This window comes from Panthera uncia, chromosome A2 (genome assembly GCF_023721935.1).
Source record: "Panthera uncia isolate 11264 chromosome A2, Puncia_PCG_1.0, whole genome shotgun sequence".
In the NCBI taxonomy this organism is placed as follows: Eukaryota; Metazoa; Chordata; class Mammalia; order Carnivora; family Felidae; genus Panthera; species Panthera uncia.
This window is the reverse complement of record NC_064816.1, coordinates 129,977,325-130,001,149: the sequence shown is the minus strand read 5'-3', so window position 1 is coordinate 130,001,149 and position 23,825 is coordinate 129,977,325. Positions and strand designations below refer to the sequence as shown.

Here is a 23,825-nt window from a genome sequence, read left to right as displayed (position 1 = left end):
TCAAACAGAATTTTGAAATGATCAGTGAGACACATAGTGATAGTATTTCTGACCACAAAAGATGCAACATGAAATTAAAGTGGTCAAAAATGTTAAATTTTTTGGAAGGAGAAATCTATCAGTCTTCTTTAGGACTTCTTACTTTTGTCTGTTTTTTGTTTTTGCTTTGGTGTTTGTTGTTGGTTGTTTGTTTGTTTTTGTTTTTGCTTTTAGAAAGGCTTTCTCTAATTTAAGATTATCGGTTCCCAAACATTCGTCATTTGGTTTGGCTAAATCTTTAACCCATCTGGAACTACATTATTATTGTTACTATTATCATTATTTAATATCAGATGGGATGGGGATGGAGCTCCATTTTTTTAGGGTTATGTGTTGCAGGTGACAAGAAACAAACTAGCAGTGGCTTAAAACAGATATTTATTTCCCAGGTAAAAATCCAAATAGATGGTCCAAGCTCATATAGTTCTCATATATCACGTGTGCCTGACCCTGATGACCCAAGATAGTGGCATCCAAGTTTCAGGCAACCGGAAGAGGAAAACAAGAAGGATGCATATAGGTTCAAATCTCTAGGAAAGTTCCCAGAAGTTACCCTACAACAATTTTGCTTATCTAATTAGCCACAATTTAGTTACACAGCTCTAAAGGAAGCTGGGAAATATAGTCTTTATTCTGCAAGAGCAGATGAACAGCTAAAAATGGATACTGGGGGCAGCTAGCAATTTTGTCAGATTATCCCTTTGACCTGTGTAAATGCACCCTTCTTAGCACACAGGGTAGTTTCCCACCCCTCCCTAAGGAGATACCCCAAATACCTACCCTCTGACTGCAGTCACCTCAAAGTCCAAGACCTCTGGGTATGTAGGTTTCCTCATCAGGAACAAATGCATCTCCTCAGTGTCCAGCAACCATAAATTAAAAGATGCTATCCACCCCAAAACACCCACTATAAAGTGGAGTTGTAGGAAAAGAATAATCACGATTCAAAAATGGAACAAAGTGGAAATCACCTATCATAGTTGCTTATCAAATACCACTCTGCAGTTATTTCAAGGTCCTCCTAGTCAGGCAATAAAGTGAGTTCCTTGGTTAGCCCATGGAGAAGCCCTGATTCTGCTCTTTGGGAAAAACTCCTTGTCCATTCTTCCCAGGAAGATTTCTCATTTTCTTTTCAAAATAATAAAAAAAAAATCTTCTATTTGTTTCTGAGAGAGCAAGCGTGTGCAGGGGAGGAAAAGAGAGAGAGGGAGACACAGAATCCGAAGCAGGGTCCAGGCTCTGAGCTGTCAGCACAGAGCCGGACACGGGGCTCGAACCCATGGAACTGTGAGATCATGACCTGGGCTGAAGTCAGACCTTCACCAACTGAGTCACCCAGGTGCCCCAGTTTCTCATTTTCCATTACCATTCCTGGTTACAACTGGGACTGTTTGATTAGGGAGGCCACACAGTTTGCCTAGAATCGTACCTGTTTACACCTATTATCCGTGCAATTATTAAAGCTCCCCTTGGCCTCTCAAAAGTACCCAGGTTTGGGTAATAAATTACATAATCATCCCATTCCTACATTCAGTTCATAAGGAACTGAATTCTGCCAACCACAAGAGCTTGGAAGGAAACCCCGTCACAGGTGAGATTGTAGTCTAAGACATCACTTTGATTTCGGCTAGGTGAGACCCTGAACAGAGGATGCAGCTAAGAGGTGACTGGACTCCTGACCCATGGAAACTGTTAAGATAATGAATCTGCCTTGTTTTTAGATGTCACCTTTGTTATAATCTGGTACACAGCAATAAAAAACTAACACACCTTCTGAAACAATGGGTTTAAATGGGAAGGTAATAATATCCTTATTCTCATCCTTGCCTTCAATGTTGTCCAGCTTATGTTATCACTTTGGAACTGCAGTCTAAACATTACAAGTGAGAGAATGATCAATCCTGGCAGTTTCAGGAAATCAATAATTAGTACATGCAATCTTTGAAAGATCCAATGTTGCAAGAAACCCAACTGGGTTCCTCTCCTCAAAACATCCCAGACACAGGAGGGATTAAGTTCAAGCTGTTAACCCTTTCCTTCCATCTCAGCTGGGAGATTATCTTTAGCCTGAGGGCACAGTGGGTCACCATTCTGAATCTTCTGCCATCTTCCCCATTCTACTTTCCAAGGCATTTGACGCAAGAATTTGTTTTGTCAGGGCCTAACAAGGGCCACTGGCTTTCTAGCTTAGCTTTCTAGCTTGCAATATCCGTGTCCTGAATCCTCCAACCAATGGAACAATATTCCTTTCCTCTAGGGGGCTGTTCTTGATTGTTACAAGGATTAGGTGTCATTGGCCTTTGGGGCAGAGGTGATAAATGCACCAGAGTGCAGGGTTTGCACATTGCACTGTATTCAAATGTCAGTAGACCCATTGACAGACATTGCCTTTAGCCAATGCCACCACCTTTTAGGTTTTGTTACCTGTAGGACCCCACTTCTGGTACCAAATTGTATGTAGAATGAGACAGAAGTAATTTTTAAAAACAGCAGTGGCTTAAATAAGGTACAAATTTATTTACTTTTCTAAGTCCAATCAGGCAGTCCAATATAGGTAAGTCTTTCTATAGTGTCATGGGACTCCAGCTTCATAGGATCTGGTTTTCAACTACCTATTAGACTCTTAATTATTGTTTTGTGGGTGCTTATTAGACATAAGGAAAATTAACCACTTGTCAAAAAAGTGGCACACAAGTTTTCTGTGGGTGGTTTTTCTTTCAACTTTGCTTAGAGTATTTTAAGCCATACACAAAACCTTGATTATTATGAAGTCAAATATATTTATTGTATGGATTGTCAGCTTTGTCTTACAAAGGTCTTCTAATACTCTTTTGAAGTTACTTGAAAGTTGTTACCATGATTTCTTCAAGAACTTTTATAATTTATACCATTAGATCTTTGATCCAATTTCAACTTGGTATGAAGTGTGAGGTATGGATCCAAATTTATTTAGTTTTTCCAGCTGGCTATTCTATTGTCCCAACACCACTTACAGAGTCATTCATCTTTACCCCATTGATCTGAGATCCTGCCTTTAAAATCAGTACTGATACAAAATTTTATAAAATATTTCACTGGGAGGATTCTGTGTTTCTTTCCTTTACTCTGCTAATGCAATGAGTTACATTACTAGATTTGTTTACAAGGAATAATCATTGCATTCCACTGATAAATCTTGTTCGGTCATAAAGTAACATGCTTTGATTATCAGTACAGTAGTAGATTTGGACAGTAGTTCCTTTAACTTTACAGAGAAGATTCATCAATAGTTTTTTGGTGCTTTAAGGTTATGTATGCCAGGTTCATTAAATGTATTTCTATCTCCTTCTGACATCCAGGAAGTCTAGAGCACAGAAATGATCTGCATATGGAAAGTCTGATCAAGTTCACTATAAAACAATATGGGTCTAATGACTTTTTAAAGAGGTATTAGTAAATTTCCTCCTCAATTTATTCTATGGTTATGACCTTCATCATTTTTACTACCTTCATTTGGGTCAATTGTGTGTGTCTGTGTGTATATCCTCTCATACAGAGTTCCAAATGTGTTGGCCTAAGTTATATTTGTTACAAAATATCAGACATAAAAAAATTGAGATTATTGTAACAAACATCTGCTTACCCATCACCTAGTTTACAAAATAAATTCTTACAGATACAATTGAATTCTCCATACTGTTCCCCAATCCCGTTCCCATATGTTCCTCCCCACAATACACTATTCTGTTTGACTCCACTCCTTGTCTTATACATATGCTGTACATAAAAGTCTCAGAAGTTTTAAAATTTACACTCAAAACTGTACTTACCTTTCTGCAACTTGCGTTTTTCTCTCAATATGTATACTATGTTGCTATATGAAACTCTAGCTGAGGAGTTTTTAACAGCTGTATGCTACCCCAGCGTTAACAAACCACAGTATCTGTATTCATCTGTGTTGCTGGATATTTAGACCGGCTTAAGGTTTTCCCAGTACAAGTCTCTGGCATTTCCTTTTTATTTTTTTCTCCTTTGTGATGCTCCAAAATAAGGGGGAAATGACTGCACATGAGAATTTTTTTCTACATTTGAGATATTTTCAGTTTCCTGGAACAATGATCTCCTATATTTTCCTGGGCATTCTGAAAGTAAAGTCTTCCTTAAGGGTCTAATTTATACCTAAGAGATCCGTGGCTCCTTGGTATTTCTCTTTAGCCTTCCTTTGGGAAGCAAGATGCAACCCCTCGTTTTCAAGTATAAGTCTGGAAGAGATGTGCATCAGTGTTCATTCAGATTCTGCTAACCTAGCAGAACAAAACTTGAAGGCAATGAGGAAGACAGTGACTTTTACTGTTCAGTCATGACTTCCAGAGGTATCCTTTTAAGAGAACTCCTTTGATATTTATTTGGTTTAAAAGCTGGGCATTTCACAAATTTCCCCAAGAAATTATCTTCTGAGACATACCAACCAACTTTGTTTCCTTAATGGTCTTCTATTAATCAGAGAACTTTAACTTCGTGTTAGTGAAGGTTTGTTATGAGAATGAGTGGCTGATTTGACATCTGTGATATATGTATTCTCTAGCCAGTTTAAGTAAAAAAAAAAAAAAAAAAATTATTCTGTTACAGTCCTAGTACACAAGAATAAAAGAAAAAAAACCACTGTATGTTAAAAATGACATTAAACTAAGCAGTTTTCTTAGATTATACCAAAACTAGGGATAAAATGTTCTAGTTGTCTTATTAGCCATACTCTCTAGTTTTATAAGAACACTTACTTTCATTTTATCCTTTCTGTTGATTTCATTTATACTGAGATATGTATAAAAGCAAAGTCACATTTAGTTTTCAACTGGATAATGCTGTCTGACCCATGACATACCAGGGAGCCAGCTACACTAGAAACCCGTTAGCTGTATTCTGATACTCCATTAAGGTACAAGAGGATTTCCTGCCTAAGTTGCATACATACTTACAAAATATATGAGTGTGCATTCCAGGAAAACTTCCTCAGCTGGCCATTTCTTTACACACTACCTTAGGGGATGCCTGGATAGCTCAGTTGGTTAAGCATCTGACTCTTGATTTCAGCTCAAGTCATGGTCTCAAGGGTCCTGAGATCAAGCCCTGAGCTGGGCTCTGCGCTGACAGCCTGGAGTCTGCTTGGGATTTTCTCTCTCTCCCTCTTTCTCTGCCCCTCTCCCACTCTCTCTCAAAATAAATAAACTCAAAAAAAAAAAAAAAAAGCTACCTTGTTAACTTAGGTTTGAAGTTTATCTTGTAAATACTCTTATTTTGTTACCCATAGCACACCTTCCAAAATAGAAACAGTCTCAAGGTGTACTAAGATACGAGTACCCTCAACCCTTAGAACAGGTGGCAAACAGCCTAATCCATTTTTCCCAGATATGCCTTAAAAATATCATCACTTTCTTTTAAAAAATATTTATTTATTTTGAGAGAAAGAGCACACACAAGTAGAGGAGGGGCAGAGAAAGGAGAGAGAAAATCTCAAGCAGGCTCCAGCATTGTCAGTGCACAGCCAGATGTGGGGCTCAAACCCACAAACTGTGAGATCATGACCCAAGCCAAGATCAAGACCCGGACACTCACCCGACTGAGCCACCCAGGCGCCCCCATCACTTTCTATATATGTTGTGATGTGAAAAAGTTTAAAGGACACTGCCATAGACTCATCACTACTTTATAGATTCCTTCAGGAAACAATTTTATATTTTGAGTCTACAATGCCTAGAATGGCTGGTTCTCTGAACACAGTGTGGTTAATCTTAAATGATCTGACATTAGTTTCTAATACCAATTAGGCCTTAAAAGTTTTACTGGTTCTTTTAATTTTAATTGAATATTTTGAATATTCTTCAATAGTCAGCTAGCACTACTGGCCAATCCTACAATAAAGCTTTTGTGTAACACTCAGAATATCAAATTTGAAGATGTCTGTACAAAGTCATGCCTTTAAAAAATTTTCAGTTTCAAGGACAAAAATACTACAACTTAGGAATACCAAGTACATTGTGCTGTTGCTTTTAAATAATCTATCCTAGAGAACTGAAAAGAAATACATATCCTTCTCAGGATGTTTCACAGCACACACGTAACTACAAAATACCTGTGTTAACTGTTGCCAAAACATGCCTTTATATTTTACACCCACTATCTGGCAAAGGCACAAACTGATTATCAGCATGGAAGGTCTTCTCAAAGGATCTTACACCATTCCAAAGTTCTTGGTGTGAATTCAGTAAAAAATGATTTTAACAACAGAAAGGGCCATCCAAACGCTGTGGCATTTATCTATAGTTGTTTTCACTTTCCTAAGAATTTCACTTTTCAAGAACACTCTTAATGAACCAGAACTTCCAGGACACCTTTTTAAAAATGTTCCTGGTTCCCATTTTAGTTTCCAAAATCCCAAATGAAGAAAGCCTCATGAATATCTGTACCATATATTTACCTAACTTATACAAATGTATTATAAATGTGTATTTAGGAACAGTCCTGAAAAACAGCACTGATGTCAGAATACTTACTTATACCCACAGCAACCCCAGGCTTCACAGCTGCTTGAACTTCTGTCCCCTCCTACTTTAGCCAGTAACTCTCTTGATCATATTGTTATGACTAGTAAGTGTTAACTCCTCAAAATCTCAATTTTAAACACATCACCCTAACCACTGCTTCCTGCATTTCCGGGTCATTCCCTTCTAGTACCCCAACTCTAACCATATATAATCCACTGATTGTACCCCATTCTCACTATCCCTCCCTTCCTTTCTTGGCCTCATTTCCCCCACTTACCTACCTTAAATTCCACAGGTGATCATTACAACCCTGCCCCCCTCTTCCTGTGGTTAGTCAGACTCTCTTGGCAAAACCACAACTTTGGTTAAATTCAGTTCATCTACTCTATGCCTGCACCCATGCAGCTTTATGTGCTTAAGAGAGCCATACTCACTGGTCTCACTTTAAATCATCACTAACCTTGAGTCAGCCTTCACTTTGCCTGGCTACCAAACCCTGTTGCCCAGGCCCATTCACTCCCCCATTCTTCCAGCCAGGAGTACCCCTCTACCTCCTGTCTCCAGTATCTAACTGCTACATGGTATTTCCCCTTGAAATCTAAAACCAAGCTCCTGACCAGCCCTTCCCCTCAAATCTCCAATTTCTCAACCCCAAAATGTCTCTGACATTTCTCTTTATCTCACATTCTGCAATTAAACTTTGGGCAAATCTTCTTGATTTCACCTTTAACATATACCCAAAACTTACCACCTCTGTAGCCGATAGCTACCACCTCAGACCAAGTCAGCATTTGCTCTCAACTTAGGTCAGCCTCCTAAGTGTTCCCCTAATTTTGCCCTAGCCTTCATACTTCAGCCTTAAGGCATCACCTTCAAGACAACTGCATGTATTTTCAAGACAACACTCTAGACCATAAAATAGCCAAAGTAATTGACCTTCAGGGGAAACACACCATGACAGTCTAACTGATATGACTGAGCTAGCCTATTAAGATTCATCTAGTACTTAGCTCAGAATTATCATAAGACTTTTGAAAATGTCTTTTTAAAAAGGGAAGAGATAAAATAACATTGCTAATTCATTTTCTTCAGAAATCCCAATATGGCAAAACTTGTATTTTAAAATTAGAGAAAACAATTTAACCAAAACCATCAAATTTCATATTAAATTCTCAATGTTTTCAATGCCCAACACTGATTTTTAAAAAGGAATTAAATAACATGCTTTCACTGAGAAATTTTTAAATTCTATACAATTCAAGCTAATGAAATATTTTATTGTACATAATAAAAGTGGTGTTTAAAAAAAAAACACTTCCAGGCCCAGACATCTGCAGGAGTATGTGAGGAAGGGATTCCACTGGAGTATAATAAGCAATACTCGATTGAATGAAACCATAAATCCACCCCACTCTCTATAGTAAATACTAACATTCACCACAGGTTTGGAATCCTGTAGCATCAGTACATGTATATTTTAAAATATTACAAACATGCTTATGATGCATAGGAAGACGGAAAAATTTAGACTGTAATGCACACCATATGTACTCCCAGCTTTTCTAATTTACAACCAGTTAAGAATCACAATATCCAAAGAAAGTATTTTAAAATAGTATGTGACTCACTGATAAGTGATATTCTACTCAAATAAATAGGAAAATTTTCATTTTAATGTCACACTGAATTTCAGTACTTTTCAATCCAAGAAAAGAAATAAACTGAGACATGGTCATGAGTTCAGGATTATATATATTACAATTTGCCTTGTTATAATACATTTGTGGCTTTATGATAAAAATAACTCAGGGACATATGGAATTCAAGCTAATTTGCGTAACTGTCACAAGAAAAGAAGCATTAAATGCATTTCTGAAATAAGTATTTTCATTTAATTTCAGAATCTCAAAACAGCATTAGACCTTGGCCTCGTTTAAAAAAAGTTTAGTTAAACACTAAGCTAGCTAAATAACCTTCTTGAAAGGTTCAAACACAATTGATATAGAAAATGCTTTCCCTCTAATCTCAATCTTACATAAATGGAAGAGGTGAGGGGGAAAAGGTAGACAATTTCTTTAGCAGCATATATGGCTAAATCCATCAACCACCTTAAACTAGAATGTCCATTATTGACCCCATTAAAAAGAACTGGGCAAATATCAAAAGTTACCCACTTCATAAACCAAAAGACAATAATTTTAGGGTTACGATAAGTAAAATATTTTTGAAAACTTCAAAAACTTTTAACATTAAACTAGAGGAATCATCTCTTAATTGTAAGAAAGATAGGTATAACAGAAAGTAAAAGACATTTAAACTTAACTGATTTTCAATCCTCTGTGAACAAAAGAAATGAGAAAAATAATGGTTGATTAGCTAAGCTTTGTGCTCTAACCAAACTAATTAATTACAGTGATTTTAAATGGCAACAGCCCACCTGACTGGGTAGCTTGACAGTTCTGAATACTTTTGCAATGATTTTTTTTAAAACGCAAAGACACTAAAATGATCCGGTCATGCAGTGTTCATCTTATGCATTCTGCATCTCTTTGCCAATCTTGTAGCTAAGGATCTTGTTCCAATCGATCTTAGTGCGTGTAACTGGCAACTGTCGACGTAAGGCTTTGAAAGTAGTGTCCGACATTGTCTGATAATTCTCACTGATGGCGGTCTATGAAAAATAGTAAAGTTTAAAAAACCATCGGAACAGAACAATTTATAAAACACAAGAGATGTTTTAGGAAAAATCTTTATTTAAGCAGCCTCTTTCACTGTTTTTAAAAAGTAGAAAAAAAAAGTAAAATAAAAACCCCAATGTGGTTTTAAATGCTATTTAAAAGCAGCTAAGAAAAAGCTTATTATTATTATTTTTTTAAGTAAGCTCTATACCCAACGTGGGGCTTGAACTCACAACTCTTGAGATCAAGAGTTGCTCTTGTGCTCTACTGATTTAGCCAGCCCGGTGCCCCTAAAAGAAGTCTCTGATCATTATGAATAATTAAATTTAATGAAATGAACTTGCAAATTAGACTTGATATTTGTGTGTCCTCATTGTGAATCTATTTTACTATTTCACCTAGAACAATTTTATAAATTACTGTTTGCAAGGACCAGAAATGTGGCCAATCCACAAATTAAATGCCTAAGTTCAAGAGTGTAGTTTAGAAGCTGATAAATAATGTAAAAAGTAGAGTATAAAATGAAATAAGAGCTAAGCAAATTATACATAATCCAATTGCTTTGGGAAATACTGCATAAATTAAAAATTTCAATCAGAAATAAAATAAACATTTAAAATCTTGGCATATTGTGACCAATACTCAGAAATTACAGTTGGCTACAACAGTTTTGGCTACATTTTTGTAAGTTTGCCACTGAAATAAAAGAAACAAAAAACCCAAAACACTGTATTTTATTATAGTGAAACAATGAAAAAAAGTCAGGCTTATGACTGAAATTAAAATTTCAGTGCCATAATTTATCAGCAAATATAAATCATGTAATAGTTTTGAAAATCATACCTGGTATTCATTTTCTGCAGCTTCTACAATCTTTATAAATTCTTTTGCTGTCTGCACCTCATTCTGAATAAAAAACAAAACCAAAAGTAAATAGTAATTTAAAACTACACTATTTCAGTTTTCTAATTTTTTTGACTATAGTTGACACACAATGTTACAGTAGTTTCAGCTGTACAACATAGTGATTCAACAAGTTTATACATTATGCTGTGCTCACAAGTGTAGTTACCATCTGTCATCATACAACACTACTATAGCATTATCGATTATATTTCTTATTCTGTGCCTTTTATTCCCATGACTTTATTCCATAACTAGAAGCCCGTTATTTCCCACTCCTCTTCACCATTTTGCCCATCCCTCACCTCAAATCCCTCTGGCAATCATCAGTTTGTTCTCTGTATTTATATCTGCTTTTTGGTTATTCATATTTTTTTTTTTTTTTAGATTCCACATGAGTGAAATCCTATGGTATTTGACTCTCTCAGTTTGGCTTATTTCACTTAGTATAATACCCTGCAGGTCCATCCATGTTGTTGCAACTAGCACAATCTCATCCTTTTTAATGGATATGTAATATTCCATTATCTGTGTGTGTAACTGTATATACATAATTGTGTGTGTACACATACACACATCTCCCACATCTTCCTTATCCATTCATCTATTGATGGGTACTTAGGTTGCTTCCATATTTTGTAAGTAAGGTTGCAATAAAAATAAGGGGTGCTTGCACAATTAGTGTTTTCATTTTCTTTGGGTAAATATCCATTAGTGGAATTATTAAATCATATGGTATTTCTATTTTTAATTTTTTGAGGAACCTCCATACTGTTCTCCACAGTGGCTACACTAGTTTGCATTCCCACCAACAGTGCATGAAGGTTCCTTTTCCTTCATATGCTTGCCAATACTTATTGTTTCTTATCTTTTTGATTTTAGCCATTCTGATAGGCGTAAGGTGATATCTCATTGTGGTTTTGATTTGCATTTCCTGATGATTAATGATGTTGAGCATCTCTTTATCTGTCTGCTGGCCATCTGTATGTCTTCTCTGGAAAATGTCTATTCAGGTCCTCTGCCCATTTTTTCCCCCTCTGCCCATTTTTAATCAAACTGTTTTTTTGGGTGTTGAGTTGTGTAAGTTCTTTATATATTTTGGATATTAACTAACCCCTTATCAGATACATCACTTGCAAGTATCTTGTCATTCGGTAGGTTCCCTTTCTGTTTTGTTGATGGTTTCCTTCACTGTGCAAAAGCTTTTTACTTGATGTAGCCCCAGTAGTTAATTTTTGCTTTTATTTCCCATGTTTTAGGATACGTACTTTGAAAAATGATCCTAATAGCAAGATCAAAAAAAAAAAAAAATCACTGCCTGTGTTTTCTTCTAGGATGTTTATGGTTTTAGGTTTCACATTTAGGTCTTTAATCCATTTTGAGTTTATTTTTGTGTGCACCAGTATTATTTTTAAATAAGTGTGTCAATGTATGTATGGTTAATGGTTTACTATAATTTAATAAATAACACAGATGAAAATTATGACAAAGGGAAAATACTATAAGATCAGTTATCCTAAGTCCAAGGGGAACTAGGCAAAAATATTTTAAAAGTCTACAGAATGAGCCTGGTTTCACTGCTTAAGGAAAGTGAAGTCTTAACACATATTGATGGCGCCTTGGTGGCTCAGTTGGTTAAGCATCTGACTTCAGCCCTGGTCATTAACTAGTGGTTTGTGTGTTTGAGCCCCAGGTTGGGCTCTGTGCTGACAGCTCAGAGCCTAGAACCTGCTTCGGATTCTGTGTCTCCCTCTCTCTCTGCCCCTGCCCCACTCATGCTCTTTCTCTCTCTCTCTCTCAAAAATAAAAATAAACATTAAAAAAATATATTGATAAAAACTTCAGTTATAACACTTAACATGAATCTGACAATCTTATAGGTAAGTAGTCACAGATTTCTAATTAATGACTATCTAAATATTATTAAATAGGTACTGAACAATATTTACCACCATAAAAATACATTTTAAAAATATTAGGAAAAGCCTAAAGCTAAAGGTGAGGGGCACATGGGTGGCTCTGTCGGTTGGGTGTCTAACTTCAGCTCAGGTCATGATCTTGTGGTTCATGGGTTCAGATCCCGTATTGGGCTTCATGCTAGCAGCATAGGGCTGCTTGGGATTCTCTCCCTCACCCTTTCTCCCTGCCCCTCCCCAACTCCCTCTCAAAATAAATAAACTTAAAAATAAAGTTTAATGTGAATTTACTGTAGTGTTTAAATATGTTCTGGAATATATGGCTTTCTTTACTTTTTCCTAACAGTAAAAAAGTTAATAAAAATCTAGACTTTTTCATATATCAGTAGTAATGTAAAATTCTCTAATATCTTATTTTATGTATCATACATATTTGCATATATATATTTATATTTCCATAACATGTGCATTTTTTGTCCAAAAATAGTGGAAGGAAGGAAGGGAGGAAGAAAGAAAGAATGAAAGAAAGAAAAAATAAATCCTGTGTAACGTAAAGTGAAAAATGCATTTCTAAATAGCAGCACAAAAGGCGTGTAAGTCAAGTTTAATTACTATGGCTGTCTCTCACAACTCCAGTCTATAATTTTGTAGACAGCTGTCTAGTAGGAAGAATCTTTGCTCAGTGTCAAACTCCCTAAAGAAGAGAGTACCAAGTACCCTGTTATGCAAATAATGTTACATGTATGCATATGATATAGAACAATACCAAATACAGTCTCATGGAAAACCAGACATTAGTTTCTTTTACTGGCAAATTTTACAAGTAGAGTACCATTTAGCAAAAAGGCAGAAATCATCTAAGTGTTAATGAAACATTTTTTTAAATACCAGCTCTCATCCCTTCTCAAGTAGCATCTGGCCTTACACATTGACACATTTCTTAATGTTAAATCAAACACTTTCTTATATTAAAAATTAACTCTTTATATTTTAGGTTAGCTAATTTTGTATATTAGTAGTTGATGTTTATAATATATTGGTACTTTTAGGTGTACCTAAAGTATTTATGGGAAAATGTAAAATTTGACTATTAATGTTATATTATTAATATCAGTGGGACAAAAAAATTCCACAAATAAATAGCTGCATATGTAATGGAAAGAGAAAACTCTGTGGGGAAATAAAAGCAAGTTCAAAGTTTCTTGAATTTGAAAGCTGAACTTCAGAAAAACTTCATTAAATCATAATCCAGATAGAGGAGAAAAAAATAGTTTAAAAGTTAAGTACACAATCAAAGACCTAAATTTAAGAGGTAAAACTACAATTTTCTCAGAAAAAAATACTGGGGTAAATCTTCATGACCTTGGGTTAGGCAAAGGTTTCTATTAATATACCAAAAATACAAGTAACAAGAACAAAAAAATAAATTAGACTACATCCAAACTAAAATCTTTTGTTCTGCAAATGATACGATCAAGACACATGGAACAAGAGAAAATATTGGCAAATCCTGTATCTGATACAGGACTCCTACCCAGAATATATAAGCAACAATCACAACTCAACAATAAAAACACAAATAACCAATTAAGAAATAGACAAAGGATCTAAACAGACATTTTCCCAAAGAAGACATATAAATAACCAATAATACATGAAAAGATGCTCAGTATCATTTTCCATCAGGAAAATGTAAATAAAAATCACAGTAAGATTCATCATTCATTCATCATCTGAATTCAAGATTCATTCATATCAACTAGGATTGTTATAATCAAAATGACAGCCATAACTTTTGGTGAAGATGTGGAGAAATTGGAGCCCTCATAGGCAACTGATAGAAATGTAAAATGGTGAAGCCACTTTGGAAAAAGTCTGGCAAAAGTTCTTCAAATGTTAAACATAGAACGACCGTACGACCCAGCAATTCCACTACCGCCAAGGAAAAATTAAAACAAATTAAAACAAAAAAGAGTACACAAGGTTCACAGCAGCAAAAAGTAAAAAACAACACAAATGTCCATCCAACTGATAAATGCAATGTGGTATATGGAATATTATTTGGGAATAAAAAAAGTATTTAGTACTGATATATGTTCCAACATGGATACACATTAAAAACACTAGGTTAAATGAAAAGTCACAAAAGACCACATATTGTAGGATCCCATTTACGTGAAATGTCCAGAATAAGCAAGTCCATAGAGTTAAAAAATAAATTCACAGTTGCCTATGGGCTAAGAGGGGTTTGGGGAAAGGGCTGGTGGGGGGATGGGGAGTGACTGCTAAAGGGTACTGGGTTTTTGGAAGACAAAAAAGTTCTAAATTAGATTCTGGTGATTATTGTACAATCTTGCTTATATACTAAAAAACATGGAATTTTATACTTTAAATGAGTAAATTGAATGGTATGTGAATTATATCTCAGTAAAGCTGCCAAAGAAGTCAGGTACAGATTTCTAGTTACTTACCATCTTTAATCTACCTAAAAACACTTCAATCAGAAGCAGAAATATTACTTAAAACATTAATTCCAAAACTGTTCTGGTTTTATAGAAGCATTAGGTTGTTGAAATTTTATTTTGGAATTAATTACTTACAGACACTGTTAGGGAATCTTGTATATCTTTATGACTCACTAACTGAACATTACCATCTTCATAATAATGAACCTATTAGAAAAAGAAATTATAGAGACCACATTACAGGAATCATCAAGATCTTCATAGCTTCAACAATCACATCAGTGCAAATGACTATCAATTTCCACTCTAAACCTAGACTTTTCTGCTGAGCTCCTGACCTTTCAAACCCCAGTGAAACTTTCTGCTCTCAGTCTAGTGAGGAAACAAATTTGCAGTTCATGCATTTACTCAGGCAAGCCCTCCACCAACCTGACTACTGGACGTTTTTACCTCATAAATATTCAACTGGTATCTAAACTCAAGATATCCAAAACTGAGCTCACAATATTCCCTCCCAAATGTTGCTCCTCTTTTGTGCGTTTCCACCAACCATTTAATTCCTCGAATTCAGACACGAATTTATTCAATAAACATTAACTGAGTGATTACTATATATGCCTGCTACTACAGAAAGTTCTAGGGATGCACAGCTTTTAAAAAAAAGAGAGTCCCTGGCCTTATATTCCAACACAACACAGTAAGAGTTATGTACAAAGTCTTGAGACTATGAGATTTAAAGAAGGATTTCAGAAAAGAGGCAACAATACTTGCATTTAGCAATATGAGTATGACAACAATTAAACCAGGGAAGGTAAGGCAACTGAACTTAGAGAACAGCATTCTTTAGAAAGGCTTGGAGATACTTATAGCTGGTGTGTGTGTGAGATTGGAGAGGGAGAAGAGTGGCTAGAGAAATAAATAGATAAAGACAAGTCAACTTTCGGCCTTGTATGCCATGCAAATATGTCTGGACTATCTAGTAGGTTAGAGTGGTCTTAAGTAAGAAAGTAATATATCTAGATTTACATTTTTAAAAATTATCTTTGCGATGGTGGCAATGTGAAAAATAGATGAGGGGATGGCAAAGGGTCCAGTAACTCAACAAAATAACAATTATATGCTAGGCAACATGCTAACTGATGAAGATAGAACTGTGAGCTAGACAATTCCAGCTCTCAACAAGCTTTGGCTCAACAGAGGCTTAGAGGCTTCATTTTAGAAATTATCCAGGTGAAAGCTACTGAGGCCTAACTATCGGCCTCATTGGTCATCATTTATCAAGAATTTCATGTCTGGCTCTGTTCTAACCATTTTGCCCGTATCAACTAATCTTCAGACAATCATCTGAGCTTTCTATTGATGTTTTCGTTTTTTGACTCATGAGGAAACAAGCAAAAATGGCTAAATTGAATGACTTCCTGTCGTCACACAACTAAGCGAACAGTGCTGGGATTCAAACCCAGGCAGTCTGCTTTCAAAATCCATGCTCTTAGCCTCTATTGTCTTGCCCTTAATGGACAGTTATACTGAGACATAAAAGCAATAGGATAAAGGTAAGAAATGTATAGTGGAGTCAAATGATAGAAGAGCAGTATCTGATTCATCTTTATTCCTTTATGGCTTTTAGCACAACATCTTTCATGGTAGTTAACAAATGTACTGAATAAGTAAGTGAACCAAGACAGAAAAAGTCATTTCCTTTAACTTGTTTAGTAATATTTATATTCAAATACTTGGCCTTAGTTATTAAAGGTTTTTCTATATAAACATTTGAGTTTACATTAAGAGTCAAAAAATTCAATTATGGTGGATTTCTTATAAGAAACCAAATAGGAGTACAGAAGATACTTAAAGGATATATGTCATATGTATATATATTAATATATACATATAATAAATAGGTATTTATAATCCAATACACATCCATATACTAATATTAAACTTCACAATTCCACCTAATTCAGAAGACAGAACAGCACAACTCAAATTCAGAGGATGCTTGGATGAACAAACTGTATGATGAGAAGACCAAATGGTAGCATCTAATTTTAGCTGTGTTTTGAGAATCTGTAAGCTATCCTTGCAGATTTTTGATGACTGCAAGGTTATATGAAAGATGAAATCAGCACTACTTGTTTTTCCCATTACCTCAAAACAAGGATCTGGAAAAGAAATGGTGATTGTGTACTAAGAAAATGTAAACTTATGAATTAGTTGTTTCTCTGTTCAGAATCATCTCAAGATCAGTAAACAAATACTTTTTATTTCATACCTGAATTTTCAAGATGCCAACCACTTGAGTGGTTGAAGAAGTGATTGTAAACTTCCACTCTGACCTCCAACGACCATTCCTTAAAAATAAAAACAGCAGCTGTAAATAAGGTAGGGAAAATAATTTGAATAAATTTTAAGTTCCAGATTTAAATGTAGTGCTACAGCATGAGAGTAAGTGGGAAGGACACTGGATATTCATTTTTTAATCACTGAAATATTTAAAAGAATCAAAGGGTTAAGTTCAGTTATGAGCTATATTTAATCTTCAACCTATTGATAAAAAAGGGCCTATATAATGGATGGAACTAAAGAATTCTAAAGCTAAGGCTTAAAATACAGTTCAAAACTAAATAATATAAACTACTTTTGGAGAAAATCTTAAGCTACTTCTTCACAACCGACACACTTGCGCTTTAATTAAGAATAAACTGAGTAAATAGGTGAAAGGGAATAGGAGATACAGGCTTCCAGTTATGAAATTAATAAGTAAAGAGGATAAAAAGATAGGAAGAGGGAATATAGTCAAAAGTATTGTAATAAGGTATGGTGACAGATGGCAGTTTTACTTTTGGTGAGCACAGCAGAACTATAAACTCGTTGAATCATTACATTGTATACCTTAAACTAACGTGACCTTGTGTGTCAAGTATACTTCAATTAGAAAAAAAAAAAAAGAATAAACTGAATAAATGTTCAGATCATCAGGGGCCTTCACAAATACAGTCAATGCAGTCTGACATTCAGTGAACCAAATAATTTTTAAAAAGAATGGACAGAAATACAACATTTCAAGGTTCTGATATTTAGATTATATAAGGAATTGTACGAGTCAATTTTTTTTTTCTTTTCCCGTTTTAGGATTAAATTTCCACATAAAAGGTATAACCTCTTCTCACTTCTCAAAGGGACTTTTCGGGGGCATCTAGTGGCTCAGTCAGTTGAGCATCTGACTTTGGCTCAAGTCATGACCTCGCAGTTCATGAATTTGAGCCCCATGTCTGGCTCTCTGCTGTCAGTGTGTCAGCATGGAGCCTTGCTTTGGATGCTGTGTCTCCCTCTCTCTGCTCCTCCCCCACTTTCGCTCTCCCAAAAATAAATAAATATTTTAAAAAACACAACTTTTGGCATACAAATTAACAACATTAATGGTAGGAAATTGTGACATCACAAACAAGCAACGAGTATACTGTTAACTCATTTTTGTCTCCCAGATAATGAATTTTATCCTGTTTTTTTTCTGCCTTTTCGCAGCAACCCTTCCTTCTACCTCTATTTGCTTTTTGAATACTAAAGACATATTATGAAATGCAAACTGATACCTGTTAGGTTTTTCTGAACAGTACCATGTATTTCTAAAATAGCCATAGAGCTAATGGATTCACTATACTGGCTTTGCTACAAAATTGCTTCTGGGATCCTTACAGTATTCTTGCAATCTACCCAATCATGAAAATCCATAGAATGAGAGTACTCTCATAGCTACAGTTAACACTTAACATCTGAAAAGTGCTATTATTAGAACAATGTTTCTGATCTACAAAACAAAAGAGAATTTTATACCATGTCTTGATGTTGAATGATATCCAGAATTATCTATAAGTAGCTCATTTGGAAAAAGAACCTAGGTCTATTTATTTTTTATTTCATGATTCCAAAAGAAGTTACAGTATTCCTTTTATTTGGGTATTAGTACTGAGTAGTAGTGAGTTCTAAGCACATACATTTCAGATTTATTATGCCCACATGCATCTATCAACACTGACTGCAAAAAGAAAAAAGTAATTCCGAATCAGGTAATGGTAACAATTTAAGAACTATTTCAAAAGATCCTTCCACAGGCATTACTACCATATAGTAATGGTAAATGATGCTCAGTAGATGGTACCCTTTTATCAATGGAGTACATACTTGAGATGTCCTAGACTTTATATTCTTCCCTTCTCTTTTATTAACACTGTAATTAATAAATGTGTTTTTATTCAACAAACATTTATTAGGCCTCCAAAAAACTGCTAACCATTAGGGAAACAGTAGAGACCAAGAAGAGAATGTACTAGTGAAATCTAAGAAACGCCCATGATTAATACCTTTCAAGTTTTATTCCATCTGTATTTTAGGCAAACTGAAGTATATTTCTTTGTAACAAACTATTTAAGATTGTACTGAGATTATTGTGGTATGTCATGTTTAACACTTTGGAATGTCATTTAAAATTTATCTTTTCTAAAAAGTGGAAGTAAGTTTTAACTTCAATGATACAATGTTCATAGTGGTAGTATGGGAGAAAAATTCACATTTTTGTGAAGCAAATTCGTGAGAATAGAAAAGTCAAGAACAAACATCATCTTCATTTTACAGATGCTAACGCTCAAGTAAGTTCTATTTTTGAAAACTGATTAGTAAATTCACTATAACATCTCCAATACATTTTAAAGTAAAACTTAGTAATAAGAATTTTCCTTTAATAGTTCAACCTCAGTAAGATTGATTTTTGGATATATATCTTAGCACAAATACAATAAATTAATAATGATTTTGTGAAGATTTATTTCTTTAGGATATTGGTAGGTTACTGCTACAAGTTTTTATGCCTAAAATGGAGACACTACATTTATATTAAGTTCATAAAAGTAACTTTGTACACCAGAATCTTTAGGGAACTGCAGCTTGTCATGAAGGCATATGTTTACAGATGGAATTGATTTTCCTTCAGTGATAATGGATCTGCATTCCTCCAAATGTTCTTGGTTAACCTTGTAGCCTTGCATTTATTTCTAAGATGGTTAAACAGTGGAGCAATCTTGGGCCATGGACCAAATCAGTCCATAGGGGTTACTGATACCTCTTACTCTACCCTCAAGAGCACAACCAACTTAGGTAACAAGTCAAATATTATGACTATACTTACTTTGATGATCTTAGCATGTATTAACAAAACAGGAGATTAAAGGTAAACACTTCACTCAATTCTGAGTTTATGAAGTCTTGCTGAGCCTCAGAATTTTATTAAAAGAGGTATCTCAGAAACAGTCTTGTCCAAAAAATAAAAAAGCCCAACAACATGTCAAAGGTCCAAGATTAATAGGGAAAGTCATTGCTTTAGGGAACTGGGCTTTTATAAGAATTAATCAACAATATAATTTGATCACAAAATTATAATCTAGTTAAAATGAAATTATGATTATAATCTGCCTCATTGTATAAAACATGTCATCACTTCCTTACATTGGCCAACCAAGCACACTAAGCAATCTACATGAAAACATCTACTTCAGAGCCCCCAAAGTTCACCAGAAAAATCACTGTTCTTTCCTTTATGATCACCTCTGTCTTCCTCTCCCATATAAGTCTCACTCAGGAACAATCCCTTCTCAGAATGAGCATATGGGCTTGCCAACTGGTCTGCTCACAGCCACAAATGTTCTCTGAGGATGCTGCTTGCAAGTCTCTAAAAACACTCAATGTAATCCCACGCTCTTTTCACAGAGTGTCAATGGATTTACTGCTACCTTTAAATAAGTATGCAGATTATGAAGCAAATACCTTTCTTATATGAAAAGACTGAAGTTTCATGTTTAGACTGCACTTAGTCAATTATAAACAAATAAGGTATAGGTCCAACTAATAAAGCAAGGACTACAAAGGATACAAACAATGTCAAAATTCCCAAAACACAGAATTGTCACTTACCAAAAGTTTTTTGCTTGGAACTGATGGCTTTCTATGCATGCAATAATGGTTTGCTGTCCATCTATTTTTTTACCATATACCTTAATGGCAAAAATAAAATAAAATAAAAAGAAGAGTGAATTCAGGGCCACAGAATGTTCAACTTTAAACATCTATAAAAAAAAATTGTGTATCACTTTGATAGGAACATATAAAAGAATACCAAGTAGGTCATTATTTCAATATAGTTGCTAGAAAAACAAGTACTCTAACACATACACCTATAATCACAAATTCTTAGTGAATCATGAAAGAGCTCAAAATTTATTTATTTACATTAAATGTTTATTTATTCTGAGAGAGAGTGCAAGTGAGGGAGGGGCAGAGAGAGGGGGGACAGGGGATCTGATGTGGGCTCTGCATCAACAGCAGCGAGCCCAATGTGGAGCCTGAACTCACAAATCATGACATTATGACCTGAGCTGAAGTTGGATGCTTAATCGACTGAGCCACCCAAGTGTCCCAAGAGCTCAAAATTTATGAAATAGGGTTGCCGGGCGGCTCAGTCGGTTAAGCATCCAACTTCGGCTCAGGTCATGATCTCGCAGTCCATGAGTTCGAGCCCCGTGTCGGGCCCTGTGCTGACAGCTCAGAGCCTGGAGCCCGCTTCAGATTCTGTGTCTCCCTCTCTCTGTCCCTACCCTGCTCATGCTCTGTCTCTCTCTGTCTCAAAAATAAATAAACATTAAAAAAAATGTTTTTTTAATTATGAAATAAAACTCATTATTACACTCTAAAATATTCACAAACATCCTAGACATAGCAAACTTTTCATTCCAAAAACAGGTATCACATGGACAGTTTATTTTAAATGTATAGATACCAATTTGGCTGTTTACACACAAATAAAAATTGGATCTACATTCTGATTATCATCTTTGTTTCCTTTACGATCTTAGGGGTTGCCATTTCTTTAGTCATTTTACAAAGTATGAGGACAGAGCTGAGAAAGTTCATTTACGTAGAGATGAGAAAGGTCATTAATAGAATGCCTGTGATAATATGATGACGTCATTTTACCTCTTGCTTACTGCCTCAAAAGTAATGGATACTTTTGTGTCTTTCAATCCTCCTGGAACAAGTAAGATTGTCATACTCAACCTAGCGATCTATTCTTGAGTTATTCCTCCAAAATAATTCTAATCAACAAGATTATAATTCAAAGAATTTGTAAAGTATTTTTGGTTATGTTGCAATTTTTCCTCAAGTAATTACTGAGAGCTAGATACTTAATGGGACCATATGAATTTCTGTCCTACCCAGAAAACTTCTGAGAGTGAAATGGGATACTACTGGTAATGTTAATAATTATGTTGGGAAAACAAGTATAAACAAGGATGTATGGTAACCTTAGGTTCCAGAGGTAGGCAGAGGCCAGGTCCACAGGGCTACAAAAGTTTGGACTCTGTTCAGAAGCTTGGATTCTATCCTAAGTGTAACTAACGGAAAAACCTTTGAATGATTTCAAGCATGGGATTTTCATGATCTGATCTGAATTTCAAAAGATCATTCAGGCTATGGAAAGGATCAAAGAAACACAAACTGTGGGGACATGAAAAGACTATTTGGATACAATCTTATGAGAGAAAGAAAAGAAAAAGCATTCCTAGATACTATCATAGTTTATCCTGAAAATATAAAAATAGGTTAAACCTATGAAAGAACAACATTAAAAAAAAAAAAAACTTGATTATAAAACATGCAGGGACATGACTCCACTTCCAAATAATTTTATTTGTTCTAAGAGCTTATAACTTAATGAAAAAAAAGTCAGATGTAAAGTTAGTGAGATGAGTTGTGAACAAGAGATTAAAGAATCTTATCAAGCTCTAATCAATGCAGGACAATTCTTACATGGATTTAATTCAAGGTACAACCATTTTTCCATTTTAGGCAATCATAATATATTTACTATTTAGAGTTTCTTGAAAAAATATTCTTAGAAATATTTACTTCAAGGAAAAAAATGGCAAGTTATAAAATACCAGTTCTGTAAACTATTAAAGATTTCAGGAGACCATAAAAACATTGTCATATTTACGTAAGACAGAAGAAAAAATATGCATATCGATGACTTACAGTGCAGACCCCATTTGGATAATGTTCTTTTACATAAGATCGCAGAGCAGTTTCTACTGAAGTTCTCCATGATTCAACTGCATTTTCTGCTTCATATGGTCTTGGATCAGTCGCTTCCTTTCTTAAGTGATCAAATTTGAAACAGATTCTGTTTTTGGGATCCAAAAACTTTCCATTTCCCAAGTCGCCATGTTCTGTTATCAATACCTTTAATGATGCAATGAATTTTGGAAAAAAAAGTATTTAAAACAGCATTTAAGTACTAATATACATTAATATACATTCACTTAAACTTTGTCCTTAACATGGTAAAATAATTCTACTCCAAGCAACAGATTTCACTATATGGCACAACTATAGTAATCCAAATGAGGCTATTCTCATTCAGCTTAGATTAGTGGATCTGACTTTCTCCCAGTATAACTTCTGGCTACCTGGTGAAAATAATGCATCTTTTAATAAACTACTGGAGTTTTGTGGGTTTTTTTGAGAACTATAAACAGTTTATTATTTCTGTACTCAGTTTCCAGTCCACAAAACTAGGAAAATGGTAATAACCTTCAATGAGAATGGTTACAAGAATAGCTTTAACGCTGACATAATACTCTTCAGTGTGTCCTATATTGTTCCTGGGCCCCAAATCTCATCTACTGTGAAGTGCCTGCTTATTTTTATAATCTATTCATTGACAGCTGTTTTCAACAGACTTCCAAATTTTTAAACATGTAACTTATTCATTTATGTATATTTAAATTGTACATGCATAAATCTGATATTCTGTGCTTTATTTTAAAAGTTTCCCTCTTTTTCTTCCCTCCCAACTCTCCCAATCTTTGATTCCTTACCTATGTCAGGACTTCCCCCTCCCTCTGATAACAAATCATGTAAACATAGGATGTATCCTTCTAAATTTTTTTCAGTTCTATAATCCTACATAGATAAAATACACATCTATTTATACATACACACATATACAGGGTTTTTTGGGGTCACTGTTTCACAAGAATGGAATGAAAATGTGCACATGCACACACATTTTTCTGCATCTGGCTTTTTCATCATCAACATTATACTTAGAGAAATCCTTCAAAGTCAACTGGTAAACCTCTTATTCTTTTTAATGGCTGCATAAATGTCCCATAATGTAAATATAACATAATTTATTCTGCCATTCCTTTACTGATGGAAAATCTCTTTACTTTCTGGCTGTTTTTCTTTTTG

The 23,825-nt window shown here is 34.9% G+C and overlaps 1 protein-coding gene across 2 annotated transcripts in view; it reads right to left on the bottom strand.

Annotated features, from left to right (window-relative positions):
* Window positions 1-23,825, bottom strand: part of CAPZA2 (capping actin protein of muscle Z-line subunit alpha 2) — a 68,584-nt gene that overhangs the window by 1,237 nt on the left and 43,522 nt on the right. Inside the window, exons 5-10 of one of the 2 annotated variants that reach the window (XR_007460282.1) lie at window positions 22,605-22,811; window positions 20,487-20,566; window positions 16,795-16,873; window positions 14,658-14,729; window positions 10,082-10,144; window positions 8,998-9,231 (exon numbers count right to left, since the gene is read on the bottom strand). Coding sequence is in view for 1 of the 2 variants with exons in the window: in XM_049642979.1 (XP_049498936.1) it covers window positions 9,091-9,231; window positions 10,082-10,144; window positions 14,658-14,729; window positions 16,795-16,873; window positions 20,487-20,566; window positions 22,605-22,811 (642 nt within the window). In the remaining variant the exon portion in view is untranslated. Of the gene's footprint in view, window positions 1-318; window positions 9,232-10,081; window positions 10,145-14,657; window positions 14,730-16,794; window positions 16,874-20,486; window positions 20,567-22,604; window positions 22,812-23,825 lie in introns of those variants that run through there. The other variant, XM_049642979.1, reaches the window with a different exon arrangement.